Source organism: Rhinolophus sinicus, linkage group LG04 (genome assembly GCF_036562045.2).
Source record: "Rhinolophus sinicus isolate RSC01 linkage group LG04, ASM3656204v1, whole genome shotgun sequence".
Taxonomy (NCBI): domain Eukaryota; kingdom Metazoa; phylum Chordata; class Mammalia; order Chiroptera; family Rhinolophidae; genus Rhinolophus; species Rhinolophus sinicus.
In genome coordinates this window covers 6,083,833-6,103,596 of record NC_133754.1, presented here as the reverse complement: position 1 = coordinate 6,103,596, position 19,764 = coordinate 6,083,833, and the positions used below count along the sequence as shown (strand labels likewise).

Here is a 19,764-nt window from a genome sequence, read left to right as displayed (position 1 = left end):
ACGTGCCTCCATTTCCACCACTGACAGAAAAGGAATCAGAGTTCTCATCCTCCAGTACGGAACGAAGCAACCAGACATCCCAAGTCAGCATGTTCCTAAACACAGCACTGACCAGGCCACTACACAGCACAAAAGTCCATGTCCCATGAAGTCCAGACTTTGCCATCTTGCCTTTCGGCTTTCGGCTTTCCAAAGCGAGCCTTATCGTCTCCATTCCTGTACAGACACAACCCCCCTACCAACTTCAACTGCGTCCTGTGTTCTTTTCTATACTCTCCATGCCTTGAACCTTTGTGGTGTAAGCTTGCTCTACTAAGATGACTTACTAACCCCTATAGCTAAACTTCTCTCAAATGTCACCTCCCCAAAAGCAAGAGACCTTTACCTTCTGACTCCCAATACCGCTTTATTATCTCTCATAATATATCATATCCTACTTTGTCATACTTTTCCCATTTATTGGATTTCTATTTCAAGCCCTTCTCTAAAATGTTTCAAGCAGCTTAGAGATCAATATCGAGAACTGACTCTGGGTGGTGAACACACAATGCAATATACAGATGCTGTATTATAGAAATGTACACTTGAAACCTATATAATTTTACTAACCAATGATACCCCAATAAATCTAATAAAGATAAAAAAGATAAATATAAGTATTACAAGATAAAACAAATTATAAATAGGTGGAAAAAAACTAAAGCAAAGGACCAAAAATAAGGACAATAATATATAGAATCTGTTACTTGTTATCTTTTTCTGTGTATATGCATGCATATTGTATTTATATTTGTGTACACACACACGCACACACACACACAGAGTCATTCTTGAATTCAACTGCAGGCTCTCCTTGAGGATAGAAATAGTGCTATACATATAATTATTAAATAAATTACATTCTTTCAAATACCTAGGAGACTTTGTAATCTAAGGTCAACTTCACAAAGTCCTTTTAAAAAATTATATCTCTTTACATGTATACCCAAAGATATGTGCATACATTCTCAAAATTAAAAAATGGCAAGCAAACTGAAAAAAGGCACCAATATATACAGGAGTGAGTTAGTTTTGTGGCACTTTAAATGTCAATAAAATAATCAAATTACTCACATTTAGTGTCAATGATAGCATCAATGCTTTTCAGATTTTAAACAAACATACCATTTCCTTTTTTTGTTTTTTTTTAGTATTTATGTTATTTTTTTATTAGTGTCAGGTGTACAAAACAATGTAGTAGTTACACATTTACACCCCTCACAAAGCATATAACCTCCCTCCCCCAATCTACTACCCTCTGACATCGAATACAGCTGTTACAGTTCCATTGACTCTATTCCCTATGCTGGACTCCACATCTTGTGACCACATATATATTAAATTATAGTTGACATTCATTGTTATTCAGCGTCAGCTTCAGGTGTACAGAGCAGTGGTCAGGCATCCACACCGTCCCTGAAGCGGTCTCCCTAATGAGACAAGTGCCCATCTGACACGATACCATTTCCTTTTTGATAGAGACATAGGAGTGCTCAGGGGATAGGAAGAAACAATTCCTCCTCTTTCCATTATCTGGAAGAGGGTGGCAATGGAATCTGGTTAGTATGAAAACAAAGCAGGCAAAGGTCTCTACAAACGACTAATGCAAAGACCAATCCTAAAATATTAGTTCACACTCATTTGGATGTCTTTTCACTACTAAATATATTTGGGACACATCTGTTTTGGATTAGACACAGATAAAGCTTATGAAAACAATAAATTGCCAAAAATCCTACCTGAAGATTATAACCACTCATCCTTCAGACCTTTAAAGCTGTGGTTATAGATAACAGCTTTTCTGGGAACCTAAGTTATTTTTTTTTCTTTTTTAAAATGAGAAGAGAAACATTGCTTTAAGGTAAGAGAAGCCAGGAAAGTGAACATAGTATTTTTATAAATAGAGAAATTTACTAACCAAAGGGAGCCTGTACGGAATCATTTTACAGTGGAAATCACTAGTCCCCTAATGTATGTCCTTCATTCATTAATAAAAGAAAAACAATTTCCTAGCTAGTCCGTCCTGCTTCTAGGCATACCCCCACCCCAATGCAAACCACAGACTCCTCTTATACTAATCTTCCTTGAACATCGTCTCTCAACAAGGGTTAAGGGCCAAATCACTCCCCAAGTCAACCTTCAGTCACTTCTGAGACAAACTTACTCTCAGAAGTCTGTTTCCTTACTCATGTCTAGAATGTTTTTCTTATTCCCTCCCATTTTTATTACTATTCTCCTGCCTGAAACATTTTCCTTCAACCCAAAACTTTGAAAAGTCAGTTGAAATAACACTGCTTTCCTGGCCTATCAAAGGTCAATTCTATCCCATCTGTGAACTTTGAATGCAACTCCATCTGCCATTTGGGAGACTAGAGTTCCAGTGACAGTCTGAGAAATATTTTAGAGCTCTCTGTCAGAGAATTCACTTAGCCTCTCTGAATCGTTCCTCCATCTACACTATAAACCAAGGGTTGAATGAGATCTGAAGATTTCCAGCACTAAATTTCTTATTCTTTAATTTCCTATTTCATGTAGTTTAAACTGTTATTTTGCACTTACATGGTCATATAATTTCCCCATGTATAACCTGTTTACACTCCTTGAGGACAAGAACCAAGTTTGATTCAGTCTTTATTATACCATTACCAGCCATAACGATTTACACCTACTCAATAACTACCCCCATCTGACAGACTGGTGAGGGGAGTCGGAGAGCATTTAACGTAACAGGCACAGTAACATCTGGGAAGGACTGAACCTTACTCTGCAAAAACAGCTGTGACACAGTGTGATGATAACAGGATGGCAAAGTATTTACAGTAATTATATCGCTGTCCTGGATATTCGTAGGGGTTTTTCTGCCACGTCTGAATTCACTTATTCTATTCAACAACTATTTCAGAACACACTGGCAGCCAAGCACCACCGCACACAATGGGAATGCAGGTAAACTAGACCGGGAAGGTCCCTGCTCTAGGGAGTTTAGATTCTGCATACGAGAGCAAGCTTCACATCCCCACCCACACTTTCCAGATCAAAACAGTAGGATTTGAGAATGGATGGAGGTGAGAAACACCTGCCTTTCACTGAGGAAACCACAGGACACCTGAGTTCTGATCATCTGCCGGAGACAACAGATCACAAAGGCCGGGAAGAGCACAAACTCTGGGACCTAAATCCCAGTTTAAGTCCCAGCTCCCACTTACCAGCAATGTGACCCTGAGTAAGTTACTTGATCATTCTATGCCTCAGTTTCCTTACCTGCAAAATGGGGACAATAATGGTACTTATACCTATGAGGTTGTTCTGAGAATGAAGTAAGTTGATATATTGTGGGGACAGAGCCAGGAGTGCAGTTTCCAGGCTCTCGGCCTCACATAGAAAGGTGCTGGCTCAGGTAGTAAATGGCCATCAACTGTGATTGCATGGCCATCAGCTGTGGCTAGTTGGCCGTCAGCTGTAACCAGTGAGCCACTGGCCACTAATATAACTGCTGTGGCTACGCTAACAGAAAATGGGGGCTAGCAAGAAGATGGTGGCTGAGTTAGCAAGCGCGGATTGCAGTTAGCACGGCGGAGTGCGGGTTGCGGATTGCAGAGAAGTGGCCGGCAGGTTGCAGATCGTGTGGATCCTGCTTCCTGTGTCTCCAACCCAGCTGCCAGCGAGACTATAGTGGTATGACTCCCCTACCTATGGCTCCGTGGGTGTTCCTTTTTGGCCTCACCATGTCCTGCGTTCTTATGTGGGGAGCGGGAGCAGAGACCCTGCCTGACGCCCCGCACGACATATATGTAAAGAGCTTAGAACAGTCTTGCATACAGTAAGTATCAAACCTTTCAACCACTCCTACTACAACTATCACTACTACTACTATTATTATTAAATTGGTGTGTCTATAAACAAGCTAAAAACAATACGTAACACACAGCAAGAACTCAGTATTTAACTACTGATCAAACAAATGAACCAAAGACTCTTTTCTTCATCTGTGAAAATTGAACAGAAGCATCTTATCAACTTTTAGACTGCTAGGACTCTAGAGGACATAATCTATTTCAAAGCGCTTTATTAAAAACAATCCCCCTCCACAAAATCATACAAGAATAAGGTTTTATTACTATCAGCACCAGATATACTATCATAGCCATATGATGACAAAAATATAATGCTAGATAGTATTTCAAATGTACATTTATACCCTCAAAGCATTCCTCACCACAGTCAATATGCTGTTTGTTACCCTGTGGATATATAACAAAGCCTTAATAGCCAAAGAAATTAGATAATTAGGTGACCTGGGAGAGAATGAAGTCTCATCAACAATGAGCAATTTTATAATCCGTCCATCTACAATTTACTCAAAAAAAGAATCCTCAGGCATGTACACAGGGTATCAGGAGTTCCTCAACCTGACTAGGGAGCTGATATTACAAAAATAATCTGGGAGACCTGGAAAAATAAGATGCTGTCTCATCTGTCTTCACCACATGAAGCTCACAGTAACTATTCTATGGCTCCATGGATGGGGACGGGCAATATCACTCACCATGATCGAAAGTTAATATTTAATAAAATCAAGCCACAGTAAATCTCCTCCCCAGTCAACACAAATATGGTTTTAAGTCAGGCAACCAGGTTTAACACTGATATGTCCACAAAAAGCATATGAAAACCGTTAGACTCAGAACTGGCTTCTGACGCTCACTGCACCACATCAGATTCCCGATTTCCCCTTCTGTAAAGGGATTCATTTTCCCTTCCCTAAAGGCCTCATCTCTTCATGCTTTTTTTACTCCCACTTAATACCCATCTATAACCAACTAAATGTACTGCTAATTCTAAGCACTGCCAAGCCTTGCCCACGGTTCCTTCTCCTTTACATAATCCATAACCTACTGATTTAATAACAAGTAACCACAATGACAACAGGTAAAATAGATGAGTTAGGAATTTTAAATACTTCATTAACTCAATGCTTACTAAACAGTTTAATAAAGAAAACTCTCTTAACACAAACAAGTGGCATTTGAGAAGTTAAATGTTTATACTTTCAACAGCTGAAACTGCACCAAAGGACTTCAAGGGAATATTGCTTAGATATTTATGAATCATTATATGCTAAATAGCTGAGCCAGGCAAAAGTAGAAAAAGAACACTGATATTCTAATTTTGAAATAAATGGGGTTTGTTTTGTTTTATTCAAGTTGGAGAAAATTTATTGGCATAAACATAAGTAAATACAAAATAAGCATAAACATAAAACAAAATGCTTATCAAAAGCAGCAACTAAGCATTGATTTTTTTTTTTTGGCTCACAAACAGCAAAAAGTAATCAATTCTCAACCATCTCTATTAAAGGAGAAAATAGTAATATCACATGATCACATATAAAGAACTTATTTACCTTTCAAATATATCAGAATAGAGTTTTTAAAGCTGTCCTTATGCCAATATTAAAAATAGATTTTCTTCATTTATTCATTAAGCAGATTTTTACTGAGTACCTACTGTCTGTGTGGCATGGACAGAACTGAACATAACAGGTACAGTAACATATCTGGGAATACACAGTAGCAAACCAAATATCCCTGTACTGAGACTTAAAATCATCAAACAGATTATTAATTACAAACTACAATAAGCATTGTACAAGAACTGGGTGCTATTAAACAGTATTAATTAATAAGCTAAATTTAGGGCCAGCCCGGTGGCTCAGGCGGTTAGAGCTCCATGCTCCTAACTCCAAAGGCTGCCGGTTCGATTCCCACATAGGCCAGTGGGCCCTCAACAAGGTTGCCAGTTCAACTCCTCGAGTCCCGCAAGGGATGGTGGGCTCTGCCCCCTGCAACTAAGGTTGAACACGGCACCTTGAGCTGAGCTGGCACCTTGAGATGAGCTGCCTCCCAGATGGCCCAGTTGGTTGGAGCGCGGGCTCTCAACCACAAGGTTGCCAGTTCAATTCCTCGACTCCCACAAGGGATGGTGGGCAGCACCCCCTGCAACTAAAATTGAACACGGCACCTTGAGCTGAACTGCCACTGAGCTCCCAGATGGCTCAGTTGGTTGGAGCGCATCCTCTCAACCACAAGGTTGCCGGTTCGACTCCCGCAAGGGATGGTGGGCTGTGCCCCCTGCAATTAGCAACGGCAAATGGACCTGGAGCTGAGCTGTGCCCTCCACAACTAAGACTGAAAAGACAACAACTTGACTTGGAAAAAAAGGCCTAGAAGAACACAGTGTTCCCCAATAAAGTCCTGTTCCCCTTCCCCCAATAAAATCTTTAAAAAAAGAAATAAATAAAAAATAAGCTAGATTTGGATTGGTGTGTCAGAGAAGGCCTCTCACAAGTTGACAGTTAGGCTTTAAGGAGGGATGGAGGGGAGGTGCCATACGGTATGTTCAGGCTAAAGGAACAGAAAGCCTAGAGGAAAAGGTAAGAATAGATGGCAGCGTGAGGAACTGAAAGAAGGCAGAGGGAACGCAGAAAGTGAAGGGAAAACATGACCTGTGAAGCCAGAAGTCAGCAAAAGCAAAAGGTAATTAACTTAAAAGAAATGGGAAGGCTTTTAGGGGCCTGGGGTGAGTGAGTGATCTGACTTTAAGAGTAGCATTCTGACTACAAGCTATAATACTAGGGAAAGGCAAGAACGTTTGCAACAGGCTAGTGAGAGGCCACTGCAGAACCTGACGTTTAGAGAGCTGAACGTGTTATCTTAGAGTTGTGGCACTGGAGCTGGAGGAAAAAAGATGAACTCAAGATGTATTTTGAAGGTAATGGTCAGGATGGAGAAGCTGAGGAAAAACGAGTTGTAGAGAATAACCCTCAGATTTTGAAAGTGAAGAACTAGAGTTAGAAACAATATTCACTGAAACGAGGAAGACAGGTGTCTGGTTGGCTCAGTTGGTTAGAGCACGGTGCTCATAACACCAACAGTGCCGGTTCGATTCCCACATGGGCCAGTGAGTTGCGCCCTCCACCACTAGACTGAAAACAATGACTTGACTTGGAGCTGATGGGTCCTGAAAAACACACTGTTCACCAATATTCCCCAAAAAAAATTTTAAAAAGAAAAACAAAAACAAAAATGAGGATGACTAAAGGAGAAAATTTGAGAGGTTAGGAGGTAAAGAAGCTAAAGTTTATGATCTGTTGAGGTTGAGGAACCTGCCTCAGAGGAGAGTTCTGAAGGCAGAAGCCTGCATCAGTCTAAGCTCAGAGAAGGGCGGGCTAGTGACACGCATTCAGGAGCTGACAGCATCCAGCCTGCACTGAAAGCCACAGGGCAGATGACTACCAAGGGCAAAGGTGGTGGGACGAGGACTCAGAAATCCAAAGAAAACCTAACACTGAGAGTCAAACAGAAGAAATGAATCTGAAAGAGACTGAAAAGGGGTGGCCAGAAAGGTGAGAAGACACTAAGAAAAATAGCACTGAAAGCAAAAGTGTTTCATTCAGGAAGGCGGGAAGAACAAAGATCAACCTGGCTTAATGACACCAAAAGGTCAAGTAAGATTTCCAGGTCAAACTGACTGGTCAGGAAAAAATTCTGGGGCAGGGGGTGGAACATGACACATGGTACGATGACCACAACATCTGAAGATATGTGAACTAGAAAAAAAGTCAACCTGGAATCTAAAACTCGTTAGTGCTTTAAAATAATGTAAACATGCTTTGAATTTCTTTCCCTCATGTCATCTTTTAACGAGCCTTTACAGCCTATTCCTACCATGACATATTCAACCCTAACAGCACAGTGGAACGGACACCAACCACCAGGGTCCTAACATTGCAGGACCATACACAATAGGTCATGCTTTGCAGCTTCATATTTTTAAATTAAACTTTCTAAACAAGAAAGAAATCTACTTGTTTTGCAAATCTGAAGCCAATGTTACAAAGACTTAAATTATTAGAAAATTAAAATGATTTTCCTGGAAAGATAATTTTCATACAACTTTCAAAATTAAAAAAATGTTAGTTAACATTACTTCCCTTAACATTTGAATACCTACTGCATTCCAGATATGCCACTGTGATGACTTTACCCATTGATTTCTCACCAAGGACTTATAGGTAAATGTTTGTATGTTCTATAATAATTCCATTATCTTTACAAATATACATATCAACGAAGCCTGCCTTTTTTCATGTTTTCAGTGACTCTAATATTATATATGGACATCAGCCTCACCTCTTGTTGGCTTTCTAAGTAGCAGAAACAGCACTAGATTTTGAATTGGAAAAATGACTTTTAATCCTAGCTCTGCTTTACTGCTACGTATGTATGTAATCTTAGGCAACTGAATTGGCCTCTGTAATAAACTAAGTAAGCTTCAGTTTATTCACCAGTAAAACAGAAAAAACTTCATTCACAAAGTTGTTGAGTTGGTTAAATGTGATAATAAATATTAACTGAATCTAATTCTAACTTGTTTAATCACTTCTGCGAATTACAATACCGAGTTAGATACTATTCTTATTTCTGCTGGATACAAACCAAACAATCCCACTCTTAAAATGTATGTACTCTTTATAGACGAACTCTTGGAGCAATTACCTTATTAAAATTCAAATTGTTCTTACATTTAACAGCGCAGTATTCTACAGCTGAGACAGGTATGCAATCGTTAGTAAACACACACATCTATTTTACACTCCCTTCCTAAAAACCCTACTAAAATGACAGAAAAGGAATTTTTTTTTTAAGCTATAAAGACACAAGGCCACAAAAATTGAGAGAACAGGTGAAAAAACAATAGCAACAAAAATTTAGAAGCTGGAAAACAGATGGCTGAGTGACAAATGACTTAGCAAACACTAGAAAATCAAATCTTTGGCAAACAGTAGAGAAAGCCGAGAATAAACCCAATTTAAACTGTAAAATCCCCAAAAGACTCAGGAATTGGCAGTACCACGTACATCTGATGTGGGATGTGGGAGAGAGTGCTAAAACAAGGAAGATTGTTTAAAAGTCTCTTTAAGAAGCAACAAGCCTCACAGGTCTCAAATGCCCCTCCCCAAACCTAACAAAAAATTGAAAATATATTGTCTGGAAAATATGAAACACGAGATCACAAGACTGAGGAAATCAGATATAGCAGGAGGCAGGAGAACATACTAAAAACAGGGTGACTGAAGAAACATATATATGGGGCTGCTAAGACTCCCCCAAGACCTTTTTAACCCCATTTCACCCACCCTACCCGAAATGTAGATCGGCCTTCACAGCCATGCAGGAAATCAGAAGAGCCTTCTACAGGGAATCTAACCAGCTAGGAGGAAAAACGTGAAGTCACTGACATCAAAAGTCCTCCAACCAAACAGCCCAGCCAGGTAGTCACACAGTGAAGCTAACAAGACTTGCTGATAATTTCTAATCAGCATTTTACTGGCCTACTCTTACAACCACCAAACATCTAAGGAAAGGCTGTAAAATGAAAGATAAAGACCAAGGCAAATAAAAACTTAAGGAACCTGAAACTGATTAAAAAAATTAAAAATAAAAAACTTAAAGAAAAAAAGAAAAGCAAACAAAGGACACATCACACAGGGAGAAAAAAAATCTTCAAAAAAACACCCTGTCTGGGTTTTATATTCACACAGCTAAGGGAAAATACTATCATTTTTAGAACAGGATACTATTTAAAAGGAGCAAGGACAAAAACAAATGCTCTTGGAAACTAAATATATGATAACAGATGAAAACTCAGAAGTAGAGCAAAACAGAAACGGAGATAAAAATAGGAAAGAAAATATAAGAAAATTAGAAGACTAATCAAGAAGGTCCATTATCCCCATAAGAGGAGTTCGAGAAAGAAAAAAATGGGGGTCGGGGGGGTTGAAAATAGAAAAAAATAATCAACAACGTCATTCAAAAAAAAGTCCCAGAATTAAAAGATGCTTCCAGACTGAAAGGTCATGTCAAGTACTCAGCACCAGGGATGAAAAGAGACCCCACACTGGGATCTCCTCATTGTAAAATTTCAGAACCCTGGTAACAGATAAAAGCTTTCAGAGACCACTTAAAGAATGAGAGAGGGGAAGGAAGGGGAGCGTAAACAAGGGGAAAGAAAAGGAAAAACAAACATACACACAGGTCACACGCAATATATGAGGAATCAGAATGGCTTCAGACTTCTCAAAAGCAATATGGAAAAGCTAGAAAGCAATAGAGCAAAATTATAAGATAGTAAAATTTCCTAACTGGTATTCTTTACCTAACCAAAAAAAATCAACAATCATCAGGGTAAATAAACTAAAATCATTTTAAAACATTAAGCAAACCAAGAATGAACATGACCTGAGTCCCCAGAAAATAGAAGTCTAGAAGGCTATCAGTCCAGAATGGAGGTTAGAGGAATGAAAGAGAGATTTCCTCGGGAAGATAAAACTGGTAACAATACCTGATGTCTGAACATCTTGAGAGACATTTGATGAAAAGTTAAATTAGTGATAACTATAGAGAAAACTAGGGGACCAGGGAATGACAATGAACTTCCGCCAGATCACCTTATGAAAGCTAACGAACAGTCAAGTCACACTAAGGATGTCTCGTCTCCTGCAGTTAAGTGCAAGCAGACAACCAAGAATTACCAGACATCGGAGAAAAGGCTCTATCACAAAAGGTAAAGCCCAAAACATGCAAAAATGGGGGGAAAGACCTGAATTTAGAGGAAACAGACTACGCTGATACATGTAACTTGGGGGAGGGGGATGAGGACAACTAACGTTTCTATATGCTAAATAGTATATAGAAATATACATACGTATATACCATATATACCAGTATATTATATATACTAGATGGCTGGGATGGGATAGAAGGAGGCAGGCGAATGCAGGACCTTGTAGAAAAGGGAATCATATTTCACAAAAATCTTGAATAATCAATAGTGATATAACCGTAACTATTATGAGGAATGGGGTACTGGAAGAAGGGGACCAGCTGCGGAGATGATGACAACAAAGTTAAATCTTCATTTTCTATCTAGGAAGTTAGTTAAGGCCAAAACATAAGCAAGAAGTAGTTTGTTTTTTAACACACACTTACATAGGGCATAGGAGTTAGACACAGTTCTCAGGGCTTTCCAAATTCCTTTAATTCTTATAACAAACCTATGAGGTAGGTACCATTATCACCATTTTTTTAAACGAGCAAACTGAGGCACAGAGAAGTCAAGCAGCCCAATGTTACCCGGAAAACTAGTAAGTAAGTGACAGAGGAAGGATCAAACTTAACCAGTCTAATTCGAGCCCACGCTCCTAACCTCCTAGATATGTTGCGTATCTAGTAGCAACACAAGTACGTTGTTTAGAGACTACAAGGTAAATCTCACCGTCATCTAAGGGAAAGTCACTGCTTTTGGGAAAAGGAAACTGGAAAGGAAGGGGCAGGAAACTTTTGTTTTGTTCTGATAATCATGTAAACTATTTGACTTTTAAACTGTGCAGGTACAAACCCGAATACAAATTAAAACTTGTAATTTAGTATTTTACAGTTAAAGTATTTGATCTGATGCTACCATCCTCAGACGTAGGCAAAATGAATGTTGCTCCTATTTTATAGATAAGAAAACTCTCATTTCTCTTTAATTAATTAATATGTGAGGGCCAACTATATAACAGGCACTATAATTAGAAGATCAATATCAATTCACCCCAAGGAATCATGAGGTGAAAAAAGCAAATCTTTTTTAATCACTTCTTTTCAATTTGTTGCATAAATTATATGATCCTGTACCTTTAACAGTTGTGCCTAAGATGAGAGACAATATAAATTTTAAATCATGGTAAGAAAAGCAGGAAATTCTGATCATTAATTCTTTCAAAAAATACTTAGTTCTTGCCCTTAAGGAACTCCTAGTGGGGACGATGGGGAAACATAATTATAATTGACTGTGTGCCATGCGTTTAACAGAGAATACTCAAAAGTGCTAAGGAAACACCATTCTCTGGGTGAAGGGAATGCTTCAGAAGGAACATCTGAGCGGAGTCTTAAGAGTGAGAAGTTTGAACAATTTCATGTAAGAGGCTGTACTAATAATAATCACAAAACACAAAAGATTATATAGCAGTATGAAATATCTGTATCTTCCCGTAACGGTAAGTTCATGCTAAAGGCTAGATGACATTAAGACCTTTTTAATGAGAATGATTTTTTTTTTAAACAAGATATATAACCTTAATAAGCCTGATCCATGTTCCTAGTCTTTATAGGCTTTCCCAGTGGCCAAGTGAAGGCATTTTCCACAGGTCGAATAAATCCTTTAATTCTTATAAGAAACCTAATTTTTAAAATGTAAAGTGTTAAGAGTATTATTTCAAAAGATGACTAAAGAATAACTATCCTTGATTTGTCCTACCACCCAAAAGTTTGCTAACATGTTTTCTGAGTCATAATATTTAAACGATAATGGACCCCTTTCTCCCATGAGAGACCTAATAGGTGACCAAGCCCAGAAGATGCAAGTGACACAGAAGCTAACTTGGGAAGAAAAGGTGAAAAGAATTTTTTAAAATCATTGTCACTTTCTCTTGTAGATATTCTCAAATTCCTTTCTAAGGGCAAATTTAAATAAAACAACGTTTCTTTTTCTATAGTGATAAAAGAAATAATCTGCAGTAAAACACATTAAATATATACATCTTTATCCTTTCTGACCTTTACAGGTATTTTAGGGGTGAAATTTGATTTTTCAGAATTTAAAGGATACCTCTGAAACAAAAATTTTCTGGATTTGATGACTTAACTTTGATGTTAACTAACAAAGGCTTAAATATAGTAGTAAAGTCAAAACAGGTACAGTCAACTCAAGTTACTTTATACCACTATTTAATCATATTTCTCAGTATTTCTTTTTGTCCCTTTTATTCCAAACCTTTGTACAAATTTGCCCCTAATTAATCTTCATCTCAGTACTATGTAGAAACGCTGATTTTGTACTAATATCTTAAACTGAGACTCTGCCCCTACAGTGGAAAACCTAGTTGTAAGTAGCAACATCTGACTTTAATTGTCTGGAGCAGCAAGTTGTGCAAAGCTCCACCATACCCTACCACCAGGAGGAAGAAAAGGAGAAAATCATGCCAGGAGACCACAAATGGTAATCAACAAAAATCATGGCAGGTCTGGATTCAAAAAGTGTGGTTTTCATTTGTATATTTCACCGGTCTTTCATTTCTCTACATTTACCACCCACACCATATATACCTGTTTTTATAGGGGCTTCACTCAATTCACACACTTTAGATTTAGAAAACATTAATATTTGGGAAAAATAATTCTTTAAAATTATAGGTATTAGTAATTACAGATGAATATTAGCATGGTATGATAAAACTAAAGGTTTAACAATAACTGTAATAGGGCTATGAAGGAAACTACCTCCTGGAAGACATCTGCCTTTTAAAAGTACAGTTTTGTACACATCGTACAAAATACATTTGGTTAGGTAACAAGATTTTAATTATATTAGAAAAATGATAAAAATCTTGAAAGACAAGATTTTAAATTATTTCAATAAACCATGCCTTTACCTTATTATATCTTTTAAGTAAAAAAAAAAAAAAATCATGAAAAACTTACTGAAACATCTGGCCTTTTTCTAAAACTGCAGTTCTTTTGAAATATGCTCAATTTTTCCAAAGTGAAAACCATATACGTTTAGAATAGAAATGTTCCGGTTGGTTAGATGCAAGTTCAATCACAAAAATCTCCAACTAACACTATAATAGTTAAATTATCTTTCAAACTTATTCAACGTTCCACAGTGAAAATGAATAGCCTTTGTCAACTCATCTGATATTATTCTGATCAAGGTTAGTCAGACTGGCAACTCTGGGAAAAGAACATTCCTTTAAATTCAACTTAATTTAAAACAATGTAGAATCATGAGATTTCACAACTTTCTAGCCAGTCAGCTTCAAAGACACAATTTGATTCAATAAGCGTGATTAGTACATTATTTCCAATTCAATTAAGAAAACACTACTTTAATAATGTATTTTAGGCTTCATGTATTTTTTTCGTTAAGTGAAGAAGGGAACAGGTGGAGTAGATTAGCAGGAGAACAGAACAAAGTATTATTTTCATACCTCTATAAATTCAACCCTCCAAGACTTTCTTTACTCTTAAAATGGCTACCACCTTGATCTACTACGCAAAAGGAAAAATGTACAGCATACTACCATCTGTACCAATAAAAGATAAATCTGGTTATTTTGATAGTGCATGCCCTCCTCCCCCACAAAAAAACTTTAAGATTCCCATTCCTTTTACTGTTCAGATAAAATGACCATTAAATAAGCACACAAAAGTTGGTCAGTTACAATATGAAGGCAACCTATATAACCCAGATGAGGTCACCTTTCCTATGTCTGACTAGGAAAAGCAGGTAAGATTATCTTTCATAGACTAAGATCAAACACAGTAGAACTGAAAAGGATTGTCCAGTCTAATAAAGGAGAAACAAAATGTGGAACCACACCCCTCCCAAGAGATGCTCATATGGATTTCAGTAATTCAAAAGAAAAGATTAACTATTATACTGCTTAGCAAAACTTAAGTTTCTATTTGTAATTAATCTTTCTAAAAAGCATCCTATAAATAAAACCACTTGGTGCTCCCAAACCTATACTTAACACTTAACTATTCTGTCAAATAATATTTACATATTACTTACACCATTTCCTATCCACTCTGAAACCATTCCATAACACTCTTGCTCTAGAAAACTTACCACAGAAATGCATTTTCATGTACAAAAATGAAAAAGTATAGAATGCTTTAGACTAATCTCGTGCACATATTTGTATGCACACACAGCTACTGAAAAGATTGACGCTGACTCTGCTGAATGTCTGCAGAAACATGGCAGGTCTTACCTCTCATCCTCTCCATCCACAAGGGGTGTCGTCAGCGGGAGCACCTTCAACGGGAAAAGAGAAGCAGAGGCTGCTAGGCTGCTGCTACTCCCATCTGAAACTGCTGACATTCCCCCACTGTCACCACTGATGGTCTGAGGTAAGCCAACTAAGGACGGCTCCGCTGGGCGCCTGGCATCTTCAACTTGGCTTCCGATTGCCTGAGCTAATGATTGTGTAGAGGACTGAGTAGAACTCAGTGACATCTGTTGTGCCAAAGGCAAATTTATATTGGTTGCTATCGAGGGAGGTTGACTAACACTTTGAACCACATTACCGTTTTGAGTGGCAGGGCTTTGTGCTATATTCTGTGGTGGAACCAAGTTTGTTGGGGCAGAAGGCATTCCAGGACCAGTTGAGCTAACCTGATTGGTGACAGAAATGCTACTCGCAGAGGGCAAAGGACTAAGTGTAGGCAACTGCTGCAAAACGACTGCTTGAGCTACAGGTTCTACTCCTGGCGGCTGGGGAGGCACAGTGACCAGGGTACTTTGGGGAGCAATGACCAATTGTTGAGGAAGGCTTGAAGCACTAGTTTGAACTCCCTGATGAATAATCGCCGTTTGAGCGGGTGGAACTATCTGTGAAGATGGAGGAGCACCTTGCTGAATAACTGAAGGTGTGACTTGGGAAGAGGGCTGCTGCACAGCAGGGGGCACATTTGTTTGGTGACCAATATTTGCAATTTGGCTGCCAGGAGGTACAGCAGGTACTGCTGTTTGAGCCTGACCAACAGGCTGGCCAGATGCCCCTGCAGGTGGAGCCTGGACTGCTGCGGGCGGCACTGGCAGCTGGACACTCTGTGGCTGAGCCATAGGAATCAGCGCGGTTCCTGCTCCCACTCCTGCAGGAGCGGGCTGCCCAGAGGACACTGCTGACGGCAGGGTCGGCGGCGGCTGGACATACTCTGAAGGAGGGATCGGAGTCACTGAGGTCCCATGGCCTGGGGCCATCTGTGTGGGAACAGTCGGTTGCTGTTGTCCATACTGTAACTGCTGGGCTTGTGCCCCAGGAAGGGGAACTTGCACTGGAGGAGCCGTCTGAGGATATGGCAATTGGGGTTGAGCCAAACTAGCAATGGAAGGCGGCTGGCCTAAAGCTGAAGCTACACCAACCACATGAACAGGTGATGGCTGGATACCAGTCGCAGCATTGAGCGTGGCTTGCACGGGGACTGGCTGAACACTTTGCTTCTGCTGATAGCTCAGTTCTTGAGACTGCAACTGTACTTGAGAGAGGTGTGGCGGAGGCACACTCTGTGCCGTGCTAACTGCGGAGATGCCCTGTGGACCGGTGCTGCTGAAATCCATCTGCGGAAGGGCCCCGCCTGGAAGAGCTGCCTGTGGCACCACCACAGTGGGGGCGCCCATCTCTCCACTTCCCACACTCTCCGTGTAGTGACTCAGTGTGCTGACACTACTGCTCACTGAGCTCCCACTAGTGCTCTCCCTCTCCGAAGTCACATCTGTTGGGTTTTGTTTTACACTTTCCACCGCTTTATTTATCGCCACACCCTCTGTGGCAGGTACAGCATTTTCTTTTTCATAGAACTCAGTGCAAGTCCATCTACCTTTCTTAAAGGGCTCAGAACTAGAATCTAACTTCACAACTCTGAACCTCGACGTGTTAACTGTTGGTTGTTGCTGCTGACTTGAAACTGATCCCACAGTCATCCCTGCAGCCGCATTAGGGACACTGTTAACAACAGCCACGGAAGACATAGTACCATTGGGCACGCCACTCAGGATATTCACATTTACACTGCTGCTAACTCCAGGCCCCACACTCCCGCTAGCAGCACTGGGGCTATTGCTTGCATTTATATTAGCATTCCCAGGCATGCTGCTTGTCACACTAGGATTAAAACTGCCCACGGCAGTCATGTTAACGTTATTTGCTGTATTAGTGCCAGTAACAGAATTTATACCTACACTGCCGGTAGCACTCACAGCACGGACATTAGTCATTACAGAAGCAGGCGAGCTGCCCGATGATACAGCAGAAGTTGGTGCAGCTGGTATCACACTGTCAGAGCTTCCAGTGGTAGAGAGTTTTCTGGATACTGGGCTTGAGGGTGGCCCTCCAGGAATGGATGTACTGGCCACACTGGCATGGGATGGATGGTGGTGCCCATGGTGGAGGTGGTGCCCATGATGGATGTGATGGTGGTGATGGAGGTGGTGTGGGTGGGCATTCCCATTGATCACAACATTCTGCTGTGCCAGGTGAGGAAGGTGGGGCTGGTTGGGAGAGACTGCCCCAGGTGTCTCAGCTTCCTGGAAGTTATTCAGAGTCTCTTCTGAGGAGCTGCGTTCCGGCTCCCCTAAGTCAGTAGCCCTGGAGAGTGACACATCCAGGATCTCAGAAGAGGACAGATCCTCCGTGTGAGACTCGTCCAGGTCATCATAGCTCTCGGTGTCCTCTGCTATACTGTTGTTAGAGCTGATGCTGGCGGAGATCTGAGCCGGCGTAACGCTGGTTATCTGGAAGCCACTTTTCTTTTTCATTTGAGTTCCGCCTGGCGCTAGAGGCTGCGCCTGCAGCTGAGCCTGCGAAAGGAGGTTCAGGCTTTGTGGAGGCGGAGGCTGTGGTCCCGACGCAGAAGATGCTGCAGGAGGTGGCGGCTGGAGCTGCGACGGAAAATCCTCGGAAGATGTGGCATTACCACCGACGCCGGTACCTGCTGCACCGAGAGCAGAGGCGCTGCCGCTGCCACTGCCCCTTCTAGGGAACAGTGCCGGGTGCGCCATCTTCCTAGCACTAATGTCTGCAGCGGCCGCGGCGGCGGCGGACTCGGGCGGCTGGTGCATTGTGTTGGGTACCGCGAGGCGGAGGAGGCGAGGGCAATTTCCTTCTGCACCGTAATCTTTGTATGCAGGACGCTGGGGAGGGAAACGGGACCCGACGCTCCGCCCGGCGCGATTCCTCCTTCTCCTCCTCAGCCGAAGGCGCCGGCTGCTCCTGCCTTCGAGGGCGAGCTTCGAGAAGGGAGGATGAACGAGGGTGAACAGAGCGGCTGGGGACCCGAAGGGGGAACCCCTTCAGTCTTTCGCCATTCACTTTCCCCCTCTAGTCTCACACCCCCCTTTATATCCCGCTTCACGTGGGGTGCGGGGCAGAAGGGAGGGGGAGACCCGGGGAGGGGGTGGGAAAACCGAGAAATGCCCACCTTCTCCGGACAACTCAGAAGCCACCTCACCCCTCCTCCCCGCGCGGCGGCGGCGGCCGCTGCAAAGCCCTCCCGGCCGCTCTGCACGAAGGCAGCGCGGAGCGAGTGTCGCCTTCCCCTCGCCACCCTCGGCGCCGCCGCCGCCGGCGAGCCCCGAGCTCAGTGTCGCTCAAACCTTCCCTCCCGGCCCGGCTGTCCCCGCTCGGCCCTCCCCCCACGCCCCGCGGACCCTTTCAAACCCCCTGGGCTCGCGGCGGCTGCTCCGGGAGGAAACGCTGGCCGCGGCTGGGGCCGGGGCGACGAGGCTCCGAGCGGGGCGGCGGCGGGGCGCCCGGTACGGTGAGCCCAGCAACGAGGCGCGGGCGGGCGCGCAGAGACGCCGGGTCCTCGCGGAGCACGGCCGGGGCGCGGCGGCGGCGGTGGCAGCGGGAGCCCAGGGACCGCTCCATCACTGGCAGCCATGGAGCCCGAGCATTTTTCTCCCTCAGGGCAGGCGCCTCGGCTCGGCACACGTCCTCGGGGAGGAAGGGGCCGGCGCCCGAGCCTCCCCGGAGGGCGGTGGGACCTGCGCTAGCGCGGAGGGTGCGAGCCGCTCTCGTCCTCTTCCTCCGCAGCCGGCTCGTCCTCACCCCGCTGCTCCGGAGGCCAGGGAGGGTGGGGGCCGCAGGCGGCGGCGGCGGCTCCTTTCTCGGCGGCGTTGGTGGCCAGACGGGCTGGTGCAGCGACTGCAGCCGACGCCGTTCAAAGGAACGAGAGGTGGGGTTGGTCGGTGTCGGCGAGCGGGGCGGGTGAGTGGGTGGGTGCCGAGGGAGGGCGGCAGGCGGGGAGGGGGCTGAGGTGGTTGTTACTAGCGCTCTTCTCCGGCTCCACCGTATCCCCCAGTCTCTCGCGGCATCGGGAGAGGAGGGACCAGCGCCCGAGCGCAGGAGGAGGAGGGACGACCGCCGGCGAGAGCAGGCGGCGGCGGGGGGAGGAGGCCGGCCGAGGAGGAGGGAAGATGGCGTCTGCGCATGCGCCGCGGCGCCGCAGACATAAAGCCGGCTCCGGCGAAGGGGGCGGCGGCGGCTGTTCGGGCTTTGCCGAGCGCCGGGTCTCGGGACGGAGATTGCCGAAGGCAGGCGGCGGCGCCGACGCCGGGGGGTGGGGAATTTCGGCCGGGGGAGCGAATCCGGGTCGGCCTGCAAGATTCTGCCGGAGTGGGGGTGGGGCAGCATGAGGGGCGCGCGCAGGTTAGGTGTGTCCGCTCCGTTTTCACACGCGGCCGTCGCGCGCGCGCGGGCACGCGGCCGAGGAGGTGCGCGGCGGGGAGGCTGCTGGAACCCCGGATCTCGGGTGTGCGCGCCCCGGGTGGTGTCTCCCGCCTGCGGAATGGGTAATGAGGCTTTTCTCCGCAGCAACAGCACCACGGGTTTCAGTTCCCAGGAGCCCGCCGCCGCCACCGCCACGACATGAGTCAGGCTTTCTGCCTCCGCGCGTGGCGGAGCCCTCCTCCCCCTCGCCGCACCTGGGCTCGCCCCCGGCCCGCGCCGCCGGGGCCGGGTCGGAGGATGATGCCCCAGCGTCCGGAGCTGCGGGGTCCACGGAAGGCGGGTGGCTCCTCACAATAGGTGCTGCCTTTTGTGCAGTGCAGCTG

At 43.6% G+C, this 19,764-nt stretch overlaps 1 protein-coding gene across 6 annotated transcripts in view; it reads right to left on the bottom strand.

Moving 5' to 3' along the window:
* Positions 1–19,110, bottom strand: part of TSC22D1 (TSC22 domain family member 1) — a 124,429-nt gene extending 105,319 nt beyond the window's left edge. For 3 of the 6 annotated variants that reach the window (XR_012495433.1, XR_012495432.1, XR_002139609.2), the window contains exon 1: positions 14,924–18,359. Coding sequence is in view for 3 of the 6 variants with exons in the window: in XM_019756981.2 (XP_019612540.2) it covers positions 14,924–17,772 (2,849 nt within the window). In the remaining 3 variants the exon portion in view is untranslated. Of the gene's footprint in view, positions 1–14,923 lie in introns of all 6 variants that reach the window. The other 3 variants (XM_074329311.1, XM_074329312.1, XM_019756981.2) reach the window with 2 other exon arrangements.
* Positions 19,111–19,764: the final 654 nt, after the last annotated feature.